The sequence below is a fragment of the Zerene cesonia genome, chromosome 8 (genome assembly GCF_012273895.1).
Source record: "Zerene cesonia ecotype Mississippi chromosome 8, Zerene_cesonia_1.1, whole genome shotgun sequence".
NCBI lineage: Eukaryota > Metazoa > Arthropoda > Insecta > Lepidoptera > Pieridae > Zerene > Zerene cesonia.
Genome location: NC_052109.1, coordinates 320,769 through 346,533, shown reverse-complemented (window position 1 = coordinate 346,533; position 25,765 = coordinate 320,769). Strand labels below are relative to the sequence as shown.

Sequence of the window (25,765 nt, the reverse complement as noted above, 5' to 3'; positions counted from 1 at the left end):
ATAACATAACTCCTGTGCTGTTGGCTAGGCCTGTAAGTATTTAATAACGGAATCCACACAATCATGTTAAGGTTAAACGGCTTGTCATTATAATCGCGAAATTATCGTGCAAATAATTTATCAGATGTCGGCGTTTTATACGTTTATATTGGAGTAATGACATCGGATAAAATGTTATTCGATTTTACACCAATTATTGTTAATTTTCATTATGCCATAGGGAATTGAAAATATTCGCTGCTAGGTTGTTAGCACTGGTGTAGTTGCACAACTATTCAAAAACAAAAATACCTAACCTTTGTGAGAAAAGGTAATTTGTAATTCTAAGAAATGGCGTAGTAGTGGCGTTAATAAGAGATACACCAATAAGAAGAAACGCAATCGCATATACGCAGTAGAGGTTCCCCAAAAATCTGATGATCTTCAAGAGAAGAGTAAACAAGTACATTACACGGAAGCATGCTCCATCTTAGAACACATCTTACCACCAGGAACTATTGCGGTGAAGCGTTGCCCTATTAACGAATAAAAACGTAACAAAAATGTACATTATTCAAGTTCCTGCATTACTTGCTATATGATTAGTTCACATAGCAATTCAAATGGGCTGAAATTATAATGATATAACTAAATAAATTAGATTTCGTGCGAGGATAAGAGTATTTATTCTTAATATTCAGTGACCACTTTTTTTTATGCAGTCTTGAATTATGGATACCATCTAGTGAATAAAGGGATTATCAATAAGCACTCGAGGACTTTATTATCAAAATAAATGTAGGTAGTTAGTGGCAACGCATTGTGCACATTTAACAGAAAACATGGTACCCAATCAAAACTCCTCAACTTTTGGTGGACGGAATTAACGTCAGTTTTAATTGAACCAGTGCTCAACTTTATCGTCAAAGATAGCGACGGTTTTTGGCGATTCGTATAGTTTGGAAGTCACAATGGACAGGGAAAAATAATCTTACGAAAACATGCAATGTGATCCCCCTAGAATTTGAAAGAAAAGCTCATCGACCGCTGGTCTAAAGGAAAACGTAGCACGAGGCATCGAGCAAATTCAGCCGTATCAATGCATAAATGTTAAACTCATGCTACCCTAATAAACCGAAGCGAGCATATATGCATTTGCATTGACATACCAACACTTATTTTGATGACAAAGATTTATCATTTATCATCATCATCAGCCCATATATGTTCCCACTGCTGGGACACAGGCCTCCTATGAGGGATCAGGCCATAATCCACCACGCTGGCCAAGTGCGGGTTGGCAGATGTCACATGTCGTCGAACTTTTGATTCTCGGACATGCCGGTTTCCTCACGATGTTTCCCTTCACCGTGAGCAGTGGTGATGTTATCTACATGTGCAGATAAATTGAAAAATCAATTTATTTCCTGCACGCTCGCCCGGTCTCGAACCCCGACTTATCGATTTTTGAAATCCGAGGTTCTCACCACTGAGCCACCACTGCACTATCATTTATACGCAGCACAATAACTGTACAATACATTGTACTTTACACAACACACAACAACAGACTGCAATAACCTTAAATCTTATTGAAAAACTCTATCATTTGTTTTTTATATTTTCTTTGTTTTCGCACCATTCCAATAACACATAAATAACAATCAATATTGTTTAATTATACTTTTCCTAATTAAACCTTAATCACCCACGTAAATAAATCAAACTTTGATGTATCCTTTATAAAAAATTTACAGCCTCATTAAAAATTTTACCCTTTACATCCCTTAGCAACCGAATTAGTGTCGCTAAGGGAGAAAAGCACCTTAATTGGTGTACACAAGAGTGAAACACAGAAACTTTCGCAATTATTCCTGTGAAGCCTTGACCTATCGAATACCTTTAAGCGCTGAAACATTCCTATAATTTTGGATACAATCAAACGTTTTGAGAACTGAGTACGAATAAAACAAAGAACGTGGATTTTCTTTTTTTTAAACTACGGGGATTATGATGTTCATCTGTGTATCTGTGCAATTATACCTTCCAAATGAATACTCGAAAGGTTTATTTCCATTGGATTTGTTCTTAGACTTTTTCGCTATCATTGCAAACTCGAAACCTTAACTCATAAAGGGGACACTGAAAAACAGCGCTGTCAATGTTCTCAACATTGCAGCATAGGCTGAGTTGTCTCCTTTTTGTCGGGGTCATTATGACACACTCCTCATTTCTGATGCTGGTATTTTTCGTTTGTGTAATTCTATATTTATGTTGTGTAATTGTATCTATTTCTTTATTTGTATAATTTCTATCATTGGTGTGTTGTTCTGTCCCTGACAAATAAATGTTTCTTTCTTTCTTTCTTTCTTTCAAATAAATTTTTCTCACCTAAAAAATTATTTGGAAATTTATTATATCGAAATTCAACTGAAAGTCATATAAGTAGATATAACTCTGGTACTTTTTTAACAGTTAATATAGAAGAAAAACCATTAGAAATTGTTATTACCACGTACAATGTACATTTCCAGATTTCCCATTATAACAGAACTAATTCCAATAACCTTTCAAAGTAGTTTATCAAAATAGTAAAACAAAGGATCAAATGCCCACAAAAGATACCTTTTCAGTGTATAATTTTCCAATTTCCCAACAATATTAAGTGGTAACACCGACCAGTCACGCTCATTGAGCAATAAAAAAGCGAAGTATATTATAAGTTTCTAGACGGTTCTTTAGAGCTCTCGACATTCTGACGGTCTGAGCTTTTCGCTTCTAGTGAGTTACGTAAAGTGCTCTTCTGAAACACGATATTATATTTAAATTCAATTACCCGCTTTAAATAACATCTCTTAATCATATCATCTGTTTGTATCGGATTAAACCACTTCTCGTGAAGTGTTCTTTGACAAACGTAAATACTAATTTATGTACACACATCGACTTGAATTGCGAAATATATTTATAAAAGAGTGATCAAAGTGTTGGCCAACCCCATATAATTTAACACTCACACAGAAACAAATTCAAAGAAAGCACCTAATAAGACTTACACACAGAAAAACCCATACAAATTTTACCTAGTAAATACCGTCGAACTAGTAAAAGGCTTTTGAAATCGACTCACAATTGCCGAAATTATCTTGGAACAAAAATAAATATACGCACTATACACGTGTAAAGCTAAATCCTATTTTTCTAAAATAACTTGAAAAATAAATACAATTCAGAAATTAAATACAGTCTCTCCGTTACCATGCTCGCTCCAAAGTGTTCGAAACGTCGGGTGTATAATATAATGAATAAATCGCGTTTAAAATCCGTTAAAAAGTCTTTAATTTCTAAATGTATAAAACTCGCGTAAAATCAAACACAAGAAAATACTAAATACAAGTAAACCACCAGTCTCTTTTCAGTTGAAACTACGTAACAATATTAGCAATTCTATGTCCGAGAGAGCTGTAAAAATTAAAACAAAAGCAACATAATTAAAACAGCGTAGCAGAATTTAAAAGTACTAGATAACAATTCGGAGCACAAAACCCTAAACCTCACCTCTCATAAGCCGCATAATAAACTTGAATTTTATAAACGCATGAATACCAGGTCGCACTTGATTTTCAAATAAAGTTTTTCAACAATTTTCATTTACAATGCAGATTACGTGAAAATTTTTTCATTTAATTCCAAATTTAAATGTGCTGATTTGCTTTTTTGATGAGTTACGAAGCAGAATTATAAATGAATTATAGTAAGAGTTGACATGACCGCCTCCTTGCTACAGTCGTTAACGCCTAAGCGTAGAACCGAAGGATACTGGATTCGATTACCAGTAGGGACTCACAAAAAAATGTCTCAGTCTGGCAAGACACAGAAGGCTGATCACCTGCTTGCCCATTAAAGAAAATCGATCACTAACAGATGTATATCATCTGCCCCATACCCCACTAGGGGACACGGGATTTAACTTTAAAGTAAAAGAGTTATTAATTCGTATTATCACGTTTATTTTCAATATATTATATGTATTAGTGACCGATTTTACAGCGGATTCATTACTACTCGCAATGGTATTGAAACACAATATTTCTTAAGTACATTTTATTTTTAGTTACATGGCTTTAAAATGACACGATACAACATAAGACGTGAGTTCGAATCCCGAGTCATAATCGTGTTTTTTTATGTTTTCAATAAAGAGTTTTTTCATATTTTTTCAACAGATGAGGGAATTGAGAACGTAAAGTTGTCATCAGTTCATAAAGTATAAGCATAGTTACAAACATATATGTATCATAAATGATATAATATTAAGTATAGATGAAACTTTACAGATCGTTCTAATAACTACGTAATTTTCCAACCAACAAACAGTTTTTGAAACAACAGCTAATTTGTAATATCGAAACGAAACAGCACATTTCCTTGTCGCGCATAAAAATGATTTAGCCAAAGTCCATTAACTCCCACCGTAGTCAATACAAACATAACCTCACTTCCAGAGTCTCAACCGATCAAATATTCAAACTTTGATTAGATTTCGTTCAACGTGCCAGTCATTTTAATATCGACTCACAAACTAGCGAGATAAAATCTAATTTACATCGACTGGAGGGCGGCACGAACTTCGAATAACGTATTTCGGGCACGGGAAAGGGACGTAATCCCAAAAGACAAGTGTAAATGTATTAAGTCAGTATCTTTTATAATATCTTGTTACGGGTTGTCGCTAGCGGCAAGCGGCCATCTGTGGATGAACCAGAATTAGAGCATTACACCCATTTTTTCGTGCGGAAAAGTAAACTAATAAAATGTGTGACGCAATGTGAAATGTTTCTCATACTATATCCTAATAAACCTATCCTACTATAAAAGTCAAGGTAAAGTAAAGTTTGTAAGGATGTGTGTGTGTTTGTTGCTCTTTCACGCAAAAACTACCAGACCGATTGCAATGAAATTTGGTACGTAGACAGCTGGACAACTGGAATAACATATAGACAACTTTCTCTCCCGATATTCTTACGGGATATGGACTTACGCGGGTGAAACCGCGGGGCGCAGCTAGTCTTTCATTAAAATGAAACACTCTTCGTAGCTTATCCTTTCCCACTGAAAGGGATAGTTTGTGAGAAGGGATAGATAGATCTTTTGTTCATCCGCAAGAACAGCTGCTTGGATATAAAAATTCAGGCTACTTTGCATTTGATTCTGACGCGAGCCACAAAAACAGAGAGCTTATTAAAGTAAAGCGTCTGCCTGTCAACAGCTAAACGATTTCTGAACATTGATAGAACCTTAAATGACGACAGAGTATACTGGCATAAGGAGTGAAGTAAAACTAAGAACATGATTTCAGGAGAGAGTAGAAATCAAATTTGATAAATAAACTAACCTAACTATATGTTGGGTTAGGTTTGTATGAGTATTTTTATTTCATTTTATTTATTTATTCATTTTATTTTAAGGCACTTTGTCTGCACCTAATACCTTGCGTGATAAAAACAAATATTATAGTTATAATATTTACGTTTTCCTCCCTTTATTTCTACAACAAAACCATACTTATGATGCATCTAGACAATCATTTAAACACGATTTGCCCAGTGGAAATTCAACGTTCCGCCTCTCGGATGCATTTATACTCGACGCAATTAAACACTGTTCGACAGATCACAATACATAGCATGTAGTATAACGATGTATGAAGGCATGTATCATTCTAGAATACGATAAACTGTGTATTGCAAAGATAGCAGTGTTAATCTCCAAAACGAGATGAGGTAGTGATTCGCTTCCTCCAAAACACGTAATCAATACGGGTGAAGTGAATTCTATGTATGTGTAATAACCATTAAATTGAGTTAGAAAACGTATGAAAATTATAGTATCCATACCATCATAATATGTTTCCCAAAAACTTGGCCTCTATAGTGTACGCAGTGCCTAATATCTGGAAGGTTTATCTATACTGATTACTGATTTATTAAATTCAGTAAAGAAGTTTCCGTATATCTCAAACAACCCTACATTTACGTACATCCGATTAAGATTAAACCGGCTTAAATAAAATTTGCTTCTTATCTAATAGAGAGAATTTCATAGTTTCTAATTCAACTGAAAAAATATATATAGTAAGATATTTCAATAATTATTATATACATGTCATCGTACATTTACACTTCAATTTCAATTGCAAAATTAATGTCTGTTTTTAAATAGTTTTTCAACGTTTTATTAAAGAAACTGTTTTAAACATTTTTATGTCACCCTTTCTCACCGAAATAGATAAAATGTGATAAAATTTGTTTGTACCATTTTCTTATGTTTCAGATAATTCATTTATTTATGTCGGGTTTAATTTTGACAAATCTGATCTGGCTAACGATTCAATTATTCGGTACTAAAATTGATATTTAATCAAACTAAAACATTTTTTAAACTAGACTTTCAGAAGCGCCTTTGATGGTCGTGAAAATAAAGGAAAGTTTTTCACCTCCGGTTCGGAAAGGAGTTTCTAAAAAGAAGAGGCAACAAGGTACTCTGTAGTTTCCCTTTTATAATCATATCAATGAAACATTATTTGACATTTCAAATAATGATGATGCCAGAGAATTGGGCTGTGATTCTTAAACGACAACATGTTATGGATCTCCATCTTCCATATATTCATTAATACTATAATAAGCTCTGTGAACTAACACATAGTTTAACACAACTGACACAACTGAAATTTATCCCAATTTAACTATTTAATAGACATCCAACTTACTGTTTTTTGTACAGCAAGTATCGGTGTTATATTTTGTTATTGCCCCACCCTAGAGGAGAATTCCATAGAACATGATAATATGAAAGTAGCTAAATTATTCCAGCTCTTTCTTCGATCCAGCTTACATAAAAACGTATCCAGATATCCACGTGTTGTTCAAATGATACAAAGAACTGTCAGCCCGAATAAACTTTGAATGTTGATTCGAATTGGCAGCTGTCAGAAAATGTTATGAAACATTTTTTTTATCGCTTAGCATATATACCACCGTACCGGAAGTACCGGAAGCACTGCTAGCCATTCGTATTAATATCGTTATCAAAAAGTATTTCAAACTAAGAAGAAATGTAGTTGTCCATCGAAAAATAGGAAAAAAAAAGATGATCTATTCCTGTTATATATTTTTTCTATTTCTTTTCAATAAGTTTTGGAGGGCTTTCTTGGCAATATTTCCCGACTAAATTAAATATCCTTATCACATAAAACGATGATGAATGAGCAAATTAGGGTCAATACATAAGCTTCTACGTCGAAAACATATTTTCTCCGCAGTTGCCATGACAACGGGAGAGGAAATAATTAGGACAATCCAGCTAAGACTTATTTAATTAATTACACTTCAAATTGTGTGATACATTGTTCAATTCTGTGGGCTTTTAATTTCTTCCGCGCGTTGGAACAGAAAGTCACGTGTAGCTTTTAAAGATTATTTTAGATGAGTGGACATAACATCCTATTAATCCTACTAATATTATAAATGCGAAAGTTTGTAAGGGTGTGTGTGCGTTTGTTTCTCTTTCACGCAAAAACTGCTGAACCGATTGCAAAGAAATTTCTTACGTAGACGGTTAGACAACTGGAATAACATATAAGTAACTTTTTATCCCGATATTCCTACGGGATAAGGACATACGCGGGTGAAACCGCGGGGCGCAGCTAGTTTTCCATACTTCAGTCTTCACTGAAAATATCAAGGGATATTAATCAATAATAACAAGTCATTTGAAAAACTAATTGCGCATGCTACATGCATACATATTGTGTCCTACGCATGGCGCCCTTTCAATCGTAAGATTGAAACTCGAAACATTCGAAACTCTTTCATATGCAATCCTACTAATATTATAAACGCGAAAGTTTGTAAGTATGGATGGATGTATATAAATACATATGCATGTATGAACCTTTACTGCTCTTTCATGCAAAACCGATTGCACTGAAATTTGCTACGTAGATAGCTGGGCAATTGCAATAACACATAGGCAACTATTTATTCTTATGGAATACAGACTTGCGGAAATGAAACCGCGGGACGCAGCTAGTTCTTTTATAATTTAAGTTAACATAGACTATGTGATATATACCAAGAACGAACTAACGCCCGTCAGTAAACAATCCCGCCACCACCGTCCCAATTCCTTCGAGAATGTTCGCTAGAGTTCCATATTATCAGATCAGTATCGGTCTATATCGAAGTTTTAGCGCCAAGCCCCTGTCACAGGCTTTGTTTTCAGAAACTCGGCGTGCCGCTGTATTCCTGCGAGGTATACCGGCTTAAGCTTAAACGTCTTTTATAACCTTTTATTTGCATTGAAAGTTATGGGAAAGGAAATTCCTAATAATATAATATAATGGGTATCGATTTTTAGGTTTTCTGTATTTTAAACATGAAGTATTGTTGTACCAAACATTATATTTTATTATGTATATATATGTAGGTATGTATTAATTGTCAAATGAATTGAATAAATCTCCCACCTTGAAATAAATCACAACAATACCCAGTTAATTGTAAAGAAAATCACCTCATACTATAAAAAATCGCTTCCTACTGTTTGTCCCAATGTGTACTTGGATCTTTAAAACTACGCAACGGATTTTAATGTTTTTTAAATATACTGTGATTCAAGAAGGTTCAGATTATATAAATAACAGGCGGCCAAGCGAAGCCAGGCCAGGTTGGGAGTATTTGAAGAAAATAATAAACATTGTAAAAGCCGGATTATTGTAATATGAGTTATTGCATATTTAATATATTATAAAATATACAATTCAAGCCATAAAAATATTACTATAGATATTTAATCTATAATAACATAAGATTATCGATTTGTCTGTAGCTGTAGACATTTCTAGCAATAATTCATTATCAAAATGAGTATTCGCTTATTTAAACAATAAGGTGGAAGACATAAACACACATCACAATTGTCTCATTTCGATTCTCCCGGTCGAATAACCAGGTTTACACATCCACTCAGTCCTATAGCATTAATAAATGCGAAAAAAAACAGTAATTAAAAACACGTTCATTTGACATTAATGAAGGTAGGCATTGAATTACAACCGGGTCAGCTCAAGTTCCATGCACTCCATTTCCTAGCCTTAATTAAGGCGTTGTATAGGAACTCAGTGACCGACGCTGTACCTTTGGTAACAGGCTTAAAGAGCGTGAAAAATTAAAATGAAGAAAGGCTGGAGAATTCTAAAAAAATCTCATTAAGTGTACTTACGCATACAGGGTAACGTGTTTGCGCTGGCGCATGTAATGAGTCACTTGAATGTTCAACACTTTTGTTTCTCCTTTTTATTACTTACCAATTATTAAATTTGGATTCTGTTCTAAAAAGGCATAATTGTAGACTTCGAGTTGTTTGCAGGAAAATGTAAATCAAAATTAATAGAAGTAGAAAAAAGAATCAACGTCATCATCATCATTATCATTAATTACTATGCATTTAATGGTACTCAATCTATGCATTTAATAGTACATTTTACTAAGAAACTATGACACCTGCAGGTTTGGGCTTTGATTTTTTATTTATTTCAATCCAATTTGAAAAACTTTTTAAAAGCGATAAAAACAGTCACAATGAACATGCCTTAAGTAATTGCTACACACAATCTTTTTCTTTTATTAAATTGTCGCTATGGACATATCAAATCTATTTCAAATAATACCCAATGATAATTGACCCAATATCGGTTTACAACTGTATCAGTTTTCAATTAACAAATCAATCAGATTTTCTGATTATGTAGGTATTTTAATCTAAACAATACGCTTTTGTAGCGAGGTATTCCATCAGTCGCTGCTGCAAAAATCAACTAATCAAAGTCCACATAATTTATACCTGTATACAGTTAGAGTTAATTGATTATCTACTATATAAAAATAAGTCGGGTTTTCCTTCCTGACGCTATAACTCCAGAACGCACGAACCGATTTCCATGGTTTTGCATTCGTTGGAAAGGTCTCGAGCTCCGTGAGGTTTATAGCAAAGAACATTCAGGAAAAATTTCAACAGAAAAGTGTGAAAATCATTTTTCACATACAGCCATCTGGTGGCGAAACGGAGTTCGCCGGGTTTGCTAGTCGTTTAATAAATAATACTATCATTATAACTAATTATTCATACATATATATCGAGCTTAAAAAAATGGTTTAGGTAATGATTGTACTAGCAGTAGCTAAAGCGCGATGTTTTATTATTTGTTGTGACACAACAGAAATAATTCTCTTGATCTCTGAAAATTTCAACTGTCGATCACGGTCCAGTGACATAACCTGGTGACATACGGACGGATAGACAGTAGTAGGGGAGCCCAAGAGGGGATTTTGGGATGTACTCGAGCGTGTCAGATTATTATAAGGGAAGATACCTTACCTATTACTAAGTACCTCCAGAAAGTATGAGCAGTTGACATTGGTGGGTGCGCTCACAGGAGTCGCAGGAAATTAAAAAATATCGATAATTCTCTAAGGTTACGCTCAAATTGTCAGATTAGCGAAATTTGGATTTTTTATGTTGTAAATAACCCGTAATATCTTTATCTGACGCGCTCGAGTCATATTTTTTTTATATTTTACCTTTTATTCGTAGCCATGAAATTACCACATAAATCGTAAGAATAAGTTATATTTTAATTCAGTGATATGCCAGAGCATTCAAAATATCAAAATCTAACGTGCTTGAGTATTTCCACAGCCCCGTTTTTCTTTTATAATTAAAAAAAAAATCAAAAACCTTTTCCCATCGCTAAAATTGAAAACACTATAGGACTTTTTTTCTTGCTATCGCATAATCTGCGAATTCCAATAGGTTTCTGAAACGCTCGAGTAAATACACATTTAGCATCTTGGGCTCCAATACTACAGGAAGACGGCCTATACTGTGACAAGTCGTCAATATATTTTGTGTTCCGGATTATGCTGTTTTCAATGTACAGCTTGTTTATATACAGCAGGCAATTGTTTAAATTACCAACAATTCGGTAGGTTTTTATATCAGCATTGATAAATTAAATCATTTTTTGAAACTGAAATTCGTTACATGACAAACAAGTTTTATCCCGATATTCCTACGTGATACGGACTTACGGGTGAAACCGCGGGGCGCAGCTAATTTTGTATATTCTTTACAAATTTAGCAACTTAATTAGCCATTTAAATGTCTGCATGATAGATTCCGAATTAAAGCAGTTCTATAACAAACTAACAATATCTAAGTGGGAATGAGATACTGCGATGATAAAGATCTTAAACTTTTGTACAAAGGCTTCCCAAACGCGATTGTTACCTTGGAAATTATAGTCAGAAACTCGCATTCAAATATAATCATATTTAACTCAACAAACTTTCATCTATGTATACGAGTACAATTAATCTGAAATATTTGTACTAATTCGTTCCGTTAATAATCTAAGATCCAGCATGCGATAAACATTCACCAATAAGTATTTTTACCGAATGAATATTATATTTTATCAAATAAAACGTGCGTTTGAACAAATACTTCGCATAAAAAGATATAGCCAAGACTACACTAATACCTACCATAATATCTTATAACATTATTTTGTTAATAAATTTTACAAATATTTGTATACACGACCCTCAACATTACATAAAACCTCCCCATTCAGTTACTGTAAGAGTGTAAGAGATCACGTGTCCTAAATATTTATCTCGACAGGATCACGTGTACCTCTTAAGAGGCCTAATGATCGTTACATACAGAGATTTCCCTGTGGATTATTGTAAGGGCAAATTTGTAATAAAATTGCCCATTATTTTGAAATTTGGGTCTCGATAGACGACAGACTCTACATTTCTGGCACGTCAGTTACTAATTGGCACCTTATGATAAATGAATTCTCCTACTTATGAATTTGCTTCAAAATTTTGACTGTGTACATTATTCCTACAGTAATTTGCGGTGGGATCCCGTGCTAATACAAATGCAAGATATAAGAATTCAAACTTCAGATACTTGTTTTACTTAATTACATTCTCTTGCCCAAGCTCTCTTTAACCAACAGATTTTTTATTCGCCTGATGGTAAGTGATCACCACCGCCCATAAACAACAGAGATGAGGCTGCTGCAAATGCGTTGCCATTAAAGATGTTTCACCGCAGTAAAAAGTAGTACAAGTCACAATTTAGCCTCCTCTCTATCTCTCTATCTCGCTTCGTTGCATCATAAAAGAAAAATACTTATAAACTAAGTAATAATAATTTCACGTTTATAAAATAAATTAAACAGTATTTACCACATCAGTTGTCACCTATCAATAAGATTATAACAAGAGGAATGACGCAAGTCTTCAAAAGAACTATCGATTTATAATCACCTTTATTTATAGTCACAAAAGTATTGTGTAAACATAAACACTCTCGTAACGAACAATGAAATAGACATCCCACATGCAGATTAAAAGCTTTTTCTGTCTATGGTACTTATATTTATTAGATAACAATGAATGCGAAAACACAATAACTAAGTATGAGTTGCGAAATTCAGATCGGTACTTTACCGAAAGAAGATTTGGATAGCTCTTTGTAAACTATAGTGCCTTTTAGTGTCTGAAAATTGTATAAGAAAATGGTAAAAAATAGTACTAACATATGAAAGATAGATACTTTCTAATATGGATTAGAATTTAGGTAATTAATTTGTTTTACTTCGCTCGAAACGTTATACAAATTCCCTTTTATCTCAAACAGCAATAAACTGTACCAAGTACAAAATACAGATTTCACAAATCATAACTTCAACATATGCTAAAGTTCATAACAGTTATCCATAATGATGCTTATCTAAGTGCAGAAGTTTTAACATTTCCGAGCGAGCATTAGCATATTATCAGGCCCCTGGCCCCGGGCTGGCATATTTGTCATCATAACTGTAGGACTGTGAAAAATTGCTCAATTCAAATCAAGACCCTATTGTGAAAGGAGGAAGTGTTATAATGAAAAACGTGTTTTTAAAGTTTACATACATTTATGGGAAAGATGGATGAATGTAATATTTTTCTACACAATTGTAGAAGCAGCAATGAGTTCATTTGGTGATGTGTTCTATATGGGATTGCAAAATAAATTGTTATTTATATCCTAATATTATCAATGGAAAACAGCACAGATAATAAAATAAGTTGGTATAAGGGTCTTGTACAAAGGGCAGCCGCGTCGCTCATATTCCAACAAGTATATATTGACGACATTCAATTCAGAATATTGCCTCTACCGAATAGAATCGCGAAGAAATTCTACAGTAACGCTTCTCAATTCTTGTCAGTTGTAAAATCGTTAGTTATACAATTACTTCAGTATCTTACTAAATAACATTAACTTTTATAACGCTCAATATTCCATAAGCCTTAACAATTAAAAAAACAGACAAAATATTGAATGAATTCGTGTTATGTAATTTTTTATTACAAGAATCTCAGTTTATAAAAAACATAATTACTGTACAATTGAGTTCAAATGAAAGGTGGATCCATCACGTCCGCGTAAAGATATAAAGCTCCCTTAATGGTCTTTTTATAGCGTCTAGCTTCGCCTATTTTTATACATTGTACTCTTGAATAGTATTTAGATTAATGTCGTTTTATTTCTGGAATAATGAATACATTATTATGAAACAGTTTCCGAATAGCTAGCATGAGTACATTTCGTCATCATCAGCCCATAAATGTTGCGAGCCTCCAAGGACTGTACACTGCACGGTCTGTGAAAAGGGTACTTCAGACCATAATCTACCACCCACAGGAAGTTAGAGCAGGCTAGAAACTCTAGGTTTGCGATTGGCAGAGATCAGGGCTGCCGCCAAGAGGATCGCAGACTAATTTCAACAATGCACCCATGGAACATTTATTAATGTGGTTCCACAGTACACAATGGGGTTTTAGTCGGTAGGAATCCGACATAACTCAGTACCTCTTCCCCGGGTTCGGGCAAGATTTGCCCACTATAAAAGGCTACATCTACTATGGTGTCCAAGTGTTCATCGTTTTGATCAATGGTGGTGTGAATAGTGTTAAGATATATTGTAATATCAATTTATTTCTTGCAGCTTCGTCTGGTCTCGAATCCCAGACTTTTTGATTGAAGTCGGACGTCCAAAGTACCATTGCTGTTTACTATTTTACTATGTACTCATATCACAACTGATATCATTGTATGTAAAAGGTAATATACGAGAAACTAGATAAACTTCTTCATTTAGAGGGAATTCATATCAAACAGATTTGTTTTGTAAAATATGTTAACCCTAGGTGGGTAGCTAAGGATTAAAATGAGACAGTCTGACCTTGTATCAATATTATATTTGATGAACTAAATTTCTCTATAAATAACCACCTTATCTTACGATAAGGTATTTATTTATAGATCCAAATACAATAAATAAGAAATGTTCAAGTATATTTTTAGAAATGTAAAAGAGCTTTGATAGAAGCTGTTACAGATTAGCAATAATCATAATATTATTATGAAATCCATAATTATAATATACCGTGTTATCGAAGTGTAGTAGGTATTTCATGCTAGAATTCAAATTCACCCACCAAATCGAACAAAAAAGCGCCGTACCACCCTTTTCTCGAAGCAATTTAGGCCGTTTAAATCCCCCTGTAACTTCTTCGTGGTTTAAAATACACTCCTGAATTTACCAGTAACTAAGCAAGCGGTATATTTTTTATTGAGAATGCTTGATTTTTTACTCTTAACACAATATTAGTATACAATTAGCTTTTAGAGTGCGATAAACTAAAAAATGTCCTTAAGTACAGAATAAATTAAAACAAACTTTGTATTACATGAGTCTTACAACTTTTTACGACAGAAGAACTGAGTCGCGTGACTGTTGAGTTGCTTTACAAGTAATGTTTTTTCCTGGGTTTCCATTCTTTTTTCATTAGAAAACTGTTTTTTTTAGACTTGTATCAAACAATACTCATTTAGTATATGCAACGCATATTACACTAATTTAATAAATCTGAAAGTTTGTTTGTCAGTCATGCTGAAATTACTGAACGGATTTTGATGAAATTTAGTATACAGACAGGGTATGAGCTGACTTGGATAGGATAGATAACGGGTGTGAAGCCACGGGCAATAGTTACAGATAATCCCATATCGTATAAAATAATATGAACCTATAAATATTTGTATTGGATGTTATCACGGCAGACTTGCCCGGTTTCCGTGTTGTTATGATCGTGAGAATCACTCCCCGTGGATTCAGGTTGCTTAAGAGTTCATTTGCTTATGTTATTAGCTATATTTTTAGTTCGTGTCATGTTATTTTAACTGTGCTTTATGAACATATGTCAAGCGCAGCCTGTCAGCTTATGGTTTTTTTTTATGTCATAGTCGGCAATGGAGCTGGTGGGTCGCCTGATGGTAAGCGCTACCACCGCCCACGAACATTTGGAGAGGCGTAAGGTCAATTGCAGACCTTTCGCCTCTACAAATGGATTGCCGACTTTAATTGGGAAGGGATTAGGAAAGGGTTGATGAGAGGAATAAGGGAAAGGACTGGGAAGGGTAAGGAAAAGGATATGGGCCTATTGAACGTATTTTAAGATATTAATGTTAAAAATGTTTCATTAACTGAGCTGGTAGTTGTCATGATGGTAAGCGATCACGATTGCTTGTCATGCAGAAGTAGGGCTGTCTGCAAGTGCGTCGCTAACTTTGAATAATCTGATACTCTTGGGTTTCTAGAAACTTATTTTTTATGCATCGTATATTCAGATATCATATTCGTATAAATACATACCTGTCTGTTTGTCTAACGTAACAGCAAATCTACGCTCTTTTGCTTTGCTTGAAAGTTGCTTTAACTAAATAACGGATTACGAAATTTTACATTTTTAATATATTTTTTATTTATAAATAAAATAATAACTACATTGAAACTACAACCGATAATCTTTTGTGTCCTGTATCACGAGACCTTTTGTTGCATCCACTGCGAAACCAACCAAAGATTCATTACTACCTTAATAAAAAAGTCAGCTACTCGCGAATTTTGTACCATATTCTATAATATTTTGACAATATGCAGTACTGTTGCTAATTTGATTACAATTTACGCGATTTTTTGATTATAGTTAGCTTGTTGTTTCCAATGAAATATTTTCAATCCTGCGAAAGAAGAGAAAATTTTCTAACATGCAAATATTCTTCATTATATATTCACATGTTTGATACATACAAAGAATTATTAGAAAATTAGGTAAGTCTATCTTTACCTTATGCATCTACATTTAATTTTCTATTCATAAATAAACACAACATCGTTTCTCAGTGATAAGGCTGCCCATCAAATTGTACACCTTCTTTTTAAACCATGTCATTTTTATGTTTTGTTCCATGTACAAACTTTTTGTAAGTGTGAAATAGACAACTATAGTAGTAACAGATTACAAACGAACAACGTAACATAATTATAAATTCACAACAATCTGAACGAGATACTTAAGACGAGACTGCAAACTTCGCCTATTATATTATCCGGATCGAAGTTGTTCATAAACAAAACGCTAAGGTAAGAGTGAAACTTTACATTAGCTAGCCGCAGAATATCTAACAATGTTCTTAGTTTTCTCTTAAATGGCTTGCAGTTGCCAAGTCTCACTTACAGCTGACTGCGCTGTGTTACGGCATACACTGTTTGTGGCCCCGTAATTCCTTCATAGTGCGCGTAATGGGCCAATACACGGCTGCCTTGTCATGATTGCATATTACGTTTAGCGTTATGGCTGTAACACAATCGTCTTGAGTTATATAGCTAATCGTATATAGTAGATTACCTCAACCAACAATTAATGTAGGTATATTATTACCTACATACAATTAAAGAAATTTTTTTAAAGTCTAGTTTAAAACGAGTATGTGAAAAGATTTTCTCAATTGAGTAATGTTACTTTTAACAGCATTTGTGATTGACTTAAACTAGCCCAATGATGTCAATAAAAAATGTTATGATTATGGTTAGATTCTTATTTAAATTACGATAAAACAAAAGTTGGACATTGAATATAAATCTTGAGCTAAAACTTGTTCAACTAGACTTTTGAATCTTCAAAATACATAATTTAATATTTACCGACAGTTTGACATGAATTCTAAACAATTTGTTGTCTTTTTTTGCATACTATAGAAAATGATTGGCTGTAAGTTGATCGGGTAAGCGTAAAAGAGCGTAAAAGTTTACTTTGTCAACACTTGGATCACGTTTATCCACGTTAAATATGTATTAATGAGGTATCATCTGCAAATAGTGCTTTTTCATATATATCCTATGTATATCTTAATCCTATAACAAAATTGTATTGTTTGTATCCTATAACAAAAAGGGATCTAAAATAGATCCCTGCGGAACACCAATATTAATAGTAGTGCTACGAGAATTAATTAATTAATTGATAGAAGAATTTTCTGCGTTAAAAACAAGATATGAAATTCTGAGTTAAACTTTTATTTTCATAATATTCCGCAATAAAGTGTTAGTAATAGTTAATCAAATGTTTTATCGATTTGCGCAAATCAAGCATTTCAATTTGAACTTGAATTTTTAACATAAAAAACATTACATTAAATTTTACCCGTACTTTTTACGTTTTTTACAATTTCTTCAATGATGCCGGGAAATATTGATGATCAAAAACCTTATAACAGCCTCATAGTGATATTAAAATAAGCAGATAATAATTGTGACAGAAATATTGTCGGATTTGATGACAGTGATGATGAGGATGATGATTGAGATAGATATGATAATGATGAAATAAAATGCCAATCTACAAACTGACAAGGAACGGGAAAGGGATTTAATAAATACAGAACACCATCACATTGTGCACTTTCGCGTCTGCTTACGCATTGCGTATTTGAAACACAAACAAACTTAAAATTCACAAACACGAGAGGCAAAGCTGCTTGCTGCCAACATTGTATGCCATGTTTATTGGAGTTTTGGATTGGCCGTGTTATTTGTAGCAGCATATTCTGTTATTTTTTTAATTACTTAAAAACAAATGAGCTAGTAGAAAAATCTTTATTCTCCGTTTTTAAGAGTTTGCTGGCTTCAAACTAAATATCACAATATTTTATACGAAGGTTTGACGAAAAAGGTGCACTTACTACTTTTCCCACTTTATAGTCGTAGACACACAACTAAATAAAATTTGACATAATGAAATAAAAATTAAACCAACTAAAATAGAATATTTTTAACGAAGTAAACTAAACCGCCATCAAACTGACAGAACTTGCCCGAATTTAAATGGTACACGGAAGGCACCAGCTTTAAAATAAAAAAAGGTTCATCAAAGTAATAAGTCCCCCTCTAAATGTCTCCTAGTCAAACATTCTGTAACAAACCCAAAAAATACATTCCTATTGAGAATCTCCTCCTAATTTGAATCTAAAATCAGTTGAAAAACAAATTAGAGTTAGGAGCGAAAATAGCTCATATAACATATTAAGTACACGCCCGCGAGCATCATAATATGAAAAATTATCTTCTCAACAAGAGTCAGGTTAAAAATGAAAAACCATTACCTCTTAATCCCTAATAGTGCCTTAGGGAGATTTTCAGAACAGATTAACTTAAATAAGTAATGTAAACATTTTGTTACATTATTGTGCTTTTTTAAGGGAACATTTTTTAATAATAGGTGTAAAAAGGGTGATACCGTCACACATTTTTAACTTGAGCTGTTTTATCATTGTGTTTGAGAATTTAATTATACGTTTTATTTTTTCGTTTTAAAAAATATGGGTTTAAAAAACGAAAATAAAGTTTATAGAAAAATAAAAAATATAAAAGAGGCATAAGCTAAATGAATTTGCGCAATAATCGATATCACGTTCTACTTTTAAGGTCGGTTAAAATTGTGATAAATTTGTATTCAATATCTATTTCATGAAAGTACGAAAATGATTAAACAGGATCTAATTACAAATAGATGACCAGTTTAAGTCCAATGTTCAGTAACTTCCAATCATATCGAATGATTATTTATACCAAATTAATACGTAGTAGAGATTGCACATATTACAGTCAATTATAATGTTAATTTCACATGTTAATAGGGTTCATATTGCGGATGTAAATTGTTATTTACGTTGTTTATTAGACGAACGTGGCTTCTTCACGCTTTGTCCAGTGTCCTTGTCCTCACCCTGGATTCACCCAGGACTGGGAAGTCCTTTGTATCCCACACCTTTTAAAGGCCAAATATTGTTACTTTTTGCTTGCCGCGTTACCACCGCCCATGAACATTTGAAGAGGCGTAAGGTCGATTGGATTCCTTACGCCTTTACAAGCAAGCCTTTAAATTGAAGAGGAATTATATGTATATTAATTGAAGGATTCACGAGACGAATAAAGTAAAGAACTGGAAAGGGTAAGGAAATATATATGGGCCTGCTTAATTTTTCATACCCGTAAATGACAGGAGTAATCAGAACAGAGTTTGTCGGGTCAGCTAGTAATGATACTAAAATTAAACGATTATGTTACTTCCTCCAGATTTTTCTTTCTATTTTAGTTTAGTTAGATCAACAATGTTTCTGCGTATTCGTTAATAAAATCCAAATCACTTTAGCAGTATGTGAAAACTGAGAAATATACCGAAACCTTTACTTTCACTTTCATAATAAAGTAGGCACGTACTTCCAGAGAACGTGCTACATCCATCAAGTCAATATAACCTCATCCAGCATCACAAATCCCGTTTGATGAAGTCATAATCCCGCTACAAGAACGCGATCACCGAGAGATGCGATACGCGTATTAACTTAGTAATTTTGTGTCATAAATAAACATATAAGCAGTAGTGGCTCAGTGGTGAGGATCTCAAAATCGATAAGTCGGGGTTCGAGACCGGGCGAGCGTGCGTGGAAATAAATTGATTTTTCAATTTATTTGCGCTTATAGATAACATCACCACTGCTTAAAACGGTGAAGGAAAACATCGTGAGGAAACCGGCATGTCCGAGAATCAAAAGTTCGACGACATGTGACATCTGCCAACCCGCACTTGGCCAGCGTGGTGGATTATGGCCTGAACCCCCATAGGAGGCCTGTGGGGAATGGATGTTGCTGGGAAGCAATGGGAACATATAAGGGCTGATGATGATGAATAAACATATATCATCAAGTTTTTTATACACACACCTACCTACCTGTCAAACTGTCTGGTCAAACCATTTGCACGCGTTTTAACTAGTCCATTAACACAGCTTATTGATTATCTAAAAGGTGTATTAAATTGAAACCTATATAAATTTTAAATCTATTAATAGGTTCAAACTATTGGCGTCTATTTTAATAATAATATACGTCATATTATACTTCATAATCACGAATGTCATTAAAAAATCACAACTAAGGCACGTATCTATATTTAGATTGATGAAAAAGAATTATTATAAGGCAGTTATAACTTGTAACCCCGTTTAAATACATTGGTTACCACGTTTTTCGCATAACTGCCTCAGAAAACACCGGAAAAATAAACTTTATGGCACGCCCCGTGGTCGCTAGTGGGCCCGCAATCTTCAAAAAAATTAAATTGAACCTAACTTCTATGTGGCAGGCACAAATAAGATCAGTTCTTTAAAAAGCTGTAAGGAAACCGATCGATTTTTTTTATACAATGAACAATAAATTCAACGACGAACATCATTGCCTTTTCATCGAAAATCCAGGGAATACCAAATTTTATGAGCCACGCGTGCGAAGCCGCAGGCGGAAAGCTAGTAATACAATATGTTACTGTCGAACAATCCTTTCGGAAAAGCTAGGACGCGAATTCTGGTGAATGTCTACCGTTTGATAAAGTGTTGCGATTTTTCACGAAGGACTTTTTACACCGTAATATATCACGCTTACGTATCAGCTGTGTGGGGAAGGTCAGTGCGTTCCACATACCCTCGTATTCTTATTTTTCATTAGTGGAATAATTGCTAAACTTATGTGATTTTAATACGTAAACCTTCACACTTACTTGGCATATCTAAATCGCTGATAAACTCCTCCGTGTCCACGAAGCCTCGTCCCATGGTTGTCATGGCAACCAGTATCACCAGGGTCTGCATGTGTGTGACTCCGGCAGCACCCCGCTGTCGATCGTGAAAGCTCCGTAATTGCTCCATAAATGCACTGTACCAGCTAATAAACACAACAATGCACTCATCCGAAACGGCGAAATGTTATCCCGATTTCAGTTTACATAATTTACGTTGATCCATCTTACACAGCAACACATGTCATCCCGCAGTCCCGTAAATAATTAGTTTCCAAACAACACGTGTTTATGTAAACAATCCGCCGGGAGTTATACGTGCGTACATCAAGGCGGCGCGCGGCGAACTGATCGGAAAACGATAGCACGCGGTGAATAAACGGTCAATTTGAAAATTGGAACGTGGAAATTACGAATTTCGAATCAAATCCAAACGTTTAAAAGTTGTATGCAGTGGAAAGTTAGACCAGCTGACGGCAAGCGAGTGTCGCATCCGCGCGGGCGAAAAACAACCAACCAAGCGACTCGGAATCAAAGGTCCGCTTCCAGTTTTCATACATTGTTTACGTAAACAGAATTATATAAGCTTATAGAAACATCCGCGCTTAGGACTTCACCTGCTACTCTTTATTTGCGAACTTTTATAACAATACCAGGATTTGCAGTGATTTTCTAGGAGATCACTGAGTGGCCTAGATTTGACTTTATCATTCGCGTTGTTTATTTTTTGTTTGCTATATTTTTATAGACCATTGTAATTACGTTTCAATATTTATTGGTTTTTATGTGAACCTTTTAAAAGTTGATAGATTGAATAATAATGAAAACGGATAATAATAAACGGATAACGGAAGAAATTTATATAATAGACATATCTTAAACATATCAGCGATCATTATTGTCCACTGAAGTTAGGGACAAATCCAATAAATATCAACTACGAGCTACGTTTTATGTACATTACGTTTTATGTATCGTTTCGGCAAACACGATTCCGTGGAAAGTTCAGTGACGGGGCGGCCGGCGGGCATCATTCAAACTAGATAAATGTCATCTCAAATTCTTTGAGAAGACAAGTTTGTAATCAGCTCGCTTAACTAGGAATCAACAGATACCATTGAATAATGTTGTTTTTATCAATCTATCACCTTCTATTAAATTTTCCGTAACCTAATGGTTAACATGATAGAAGACGGAGTGATCCTTTTTCATGCTAGGTGATAGCATAAGATCTTGACTCATTTGACCTTGTAAGTCAATGAATGAAACAGATATGGATTAATTAAATCTGAATATGCTCCATACCCCTTATTGGCCTATTTTTCACTATTTTTCATAGAATAGATCAACTTCACTATACTATACGAGTTATATGGCGACAATATTGAATTTAAATACTTGTAATAGAGCGCAGTCACGTGCTCCGTCATATTGAGTACAATTATATTGTAAAGGAGCACATAAAACACAGTATAGCACTATAAAAATCACCTGTTTCACTTCCGTTGAGAATGACCGGCATTTCCCAAACGGGGTCAAAGGTCAATAAAATTATTAAACGTCCTCATTTATAGACGAACAAACACTTATCAGAAAAATGTGAACATGCCTTTTATTAAGTGAAATCACAAAATATATTTCATTATAAAGAACTGACGACTGTATACATATTTTGAAATTCTATACATTCATTTACATATATGAAAATGATAAATTACCTCTTCCACTTGAACATCCTTACATAAAAAGGCCTAATGAAAACAAAGAGCTAATTTTTGATTATATTTACACAATCAGACTAATCTAAACTTTAGACTGATACAAGAGTACTTTCTACTTCTATTTCCTTAACAACAAAATACTAACGCTTAAGCAAATTAACTTTAATTTCAAAGTCTGTAGAGAAGCTGTGATCAAATTTAATTATTTCCGTTTAAATAATACCCGTTAATACAAATTGCTGGCAACACTAAGTTTCGCAGAGCAAACAATTTAATCCTTCTTAGACGTGATGTTAATTCAACTGACTTTACTAAACTATTTAGCTGAAAATTAGGACTGTTTACTTATACCTACCTGGTGCAATTTCATTCATGTTATAGATTAATACTTTATTTTTATTGTGTTTTTTTTATGTCACAGTCGGCAATGGAGCTGGTGGGACGTCTGATGGAAAGCGCTACCACCGCTCATGAACATTTGGAGAGACTTTGAATTGGGAAGGGATTAAGAAAGGATTGGTAAGAGGAATAAAGGAAAGGACTGGGAAGGGTAAGGAAAACTATATGGGCTTCCGGCTCCCCCACTCACCGAACGATACACAGCGGAATGCTATTTAGCGCCGGTCTTCTATGGGGGTGTGGTGCTTCCCCGGTGCGAGCTGGCCCAATTCGTGCCGAAACGTGCTTGACTACCATGTGGTGTGTGTTATTTGTACATACAATAATGTCATATTTCAAATAACTTTGGAATACTGTTTGTTTACGAAGATGCTTTATAAAATAAACATTTATCTCTCAGTTTAAAAACATGTTTGTCTAAAGCAACAATGAACTAGATTTAAATGGTATTTGACAATTCATTAAATTTAATTACACGTCTACATAGACAATTTTGTAACAATTATTTATCCGTTAATTAAAATAACATTGCTTTGCACATTCCTGGTATCTCCAAGCATTATTTAGCAAGAAACTTATTTTAGTTGAAATTAATCTATATCTATAGAAATATATAAATCTATAGGAATTGTCTGTTTGTTATTTAAGCGCACTAATCTCCGTGCTTCGAAACGAAAATTATTTTTAGGTTGAAAATACAATTTATAGAGAAAGGCTATACGCTATATAAGATAATAATTTGTTTAGTAGTACTTAATTGAAAAAATGTATTAAACATGTATTAGTTCGAGAGCCTACTATAGCATTAATGAATATATGGAAGATGAAAGTCCATGGAATGTTGTCGCTTAAGAACCACAGGACAGTTCTTTAGCATCATTGTTAAGTACATGTTACATATTATGTAGAATTGAAATGTAAAATTGATATTATTTTAAATGAGCAACAGACACACACAGAGCACAGAGTTTCTTGCCGGCTCTTCTCTGTAAAAACTACCTTCCGAACCGGTGGTAAATGTTATAACTGTTAAATATTACGATTCAAAAGTGCTTCTATAGGAAGTCTAATTGAATAAATAAATTTTTGAGTTTGAGTTTGAAATTTACGACGTAGATGAAACCACGGGGTATAGCTAGTATAAAATACTGGCTCATATTGTATTTAAGGTTATTTTATATTAGATGTTGAGGCCTTTTGTATGTTTTCGCTTGCTGAAAGGCCCAGCAAGCCCACTTGTAGTTAGAAATAGATGTAATATTCATGAAATTTCCAATTTCGTCTCGAACAGTCGTTGTCAATTACTAATTTGATATATTTACCTCAATTTATTATGAAACTTTGGGTTCAAAGCCATTAAGTTTGTATTGGCAACTACTGTTGTGTGTTTTTATATAAACTTTGAATTATCAACCAGTACGACGGTAATACGATATTTATGCTGAACTAAAATCTTTTCAATACGCAATACATCCAATTCACTGCAGCTATTTTTTACTCGTGTTGTTGTCTTTATTCAATTTATATCCAAACGTACAAGTGATAAAAACTGACACGTACACTTTTAACTCTTTAATTGAATAAAACGCACTAGCGATTAAGCCGCACGTAAACCATTAAACATTTACCCTTAGAGCTAGGTAAAATAATGAATCACGCCGGTTTCAAAGCGGCCAAACTCCAACACAATTATTTCAAGCGAAAAAAATTCAAAACCATCGCTAACAATGCAAAAGTAACAATGGATTCTAAAACATAAATTCAGCAAGTTATCCATTTTACAAACAGTTGGCAAAAAACAGCAAAGAGAATTGTATAAATTTAATTCGTCCAACCCAGTATTATTGTTACAATTAGAAGTTCCCGAAGATTGAGTTATGAATGAATTATTCAAAGGCCAGAGAGGCGATCGCGGAAACGGGTCAAGCGTGATCTTCATTCACATGCAGGAACTATAGCTGCCGTCGCGTCGGACATTATTCAAAAACTTGAAGAATATACTACGGTTTCAAGATATGCAACATTCTATCGATTCTTGAATATTTTGTTTAGGATATTCGGTTTAAATTTATAAAGAGGTACACTGCAGATGTCCGGCTGCGGCGTCTTGCCAAGGAAAGCTTTCTACCTAAATCAAAGTAATCAATAAAATTTGGGAGCGATTTTTGAACCCTTGATTAAAATTTGTCCATCCTATAAAGTATATACTTCACGATAAAATTAAAATCTTACCTCTAAAATGTTAAAGCTCAAGCAATTAGAAATCGCTTTACTACGAATAGGCGAATAAATTATGGCCAAGGATCGAAAAATCAGCCCTTAAGTGTACTAACTGCCCATATCGCAGTGCTGGGATAGAAAATGTCTGATAACTACGTATACCTTAATTAATTCCTGGTTATAGAACAAGAAGTATAGTATAGTCTTCATTTATTTTAGCAGAATAGTATCGCACTGTATTGTTAAATGCTGTATTTTATTCGGCCTAAATTTTTTGCTACATTATATGTAGGTACAAACATCCTAAGGTACATAAACTTTAATGCATATTAAATTTAATTA

The 25,765-nt window shown here is 33.9% G+C and overlaps 1 protein-coding gene across 1 annotated transcript in view; it reads right to left on the bottom strand.

The window, feature by feature from the left end:
• The window catches only part of LOC119828527 (nephrin-like), a 79,290-nt gene extending 57,881 nt beyond the window's left edge, over nucleotides 1-21,409 (bottom strand). The window contains exon 1 of the mRNA XM_038350707.1: nucleotides 21,066-21,409. Within this exon, the coding sequence (XP_038206635.1) occupies nucleotides 21,066-21,213 (148 nt within the window). The 5' untranslated portion in view covers nucleotides 21,214-21,409. The remainder of the gene's footprint in view (nucleotides 1-21,065) is intronic.
• Nucleotides 21,410-25,765: the final 4,356 nt, after the last annotated feature.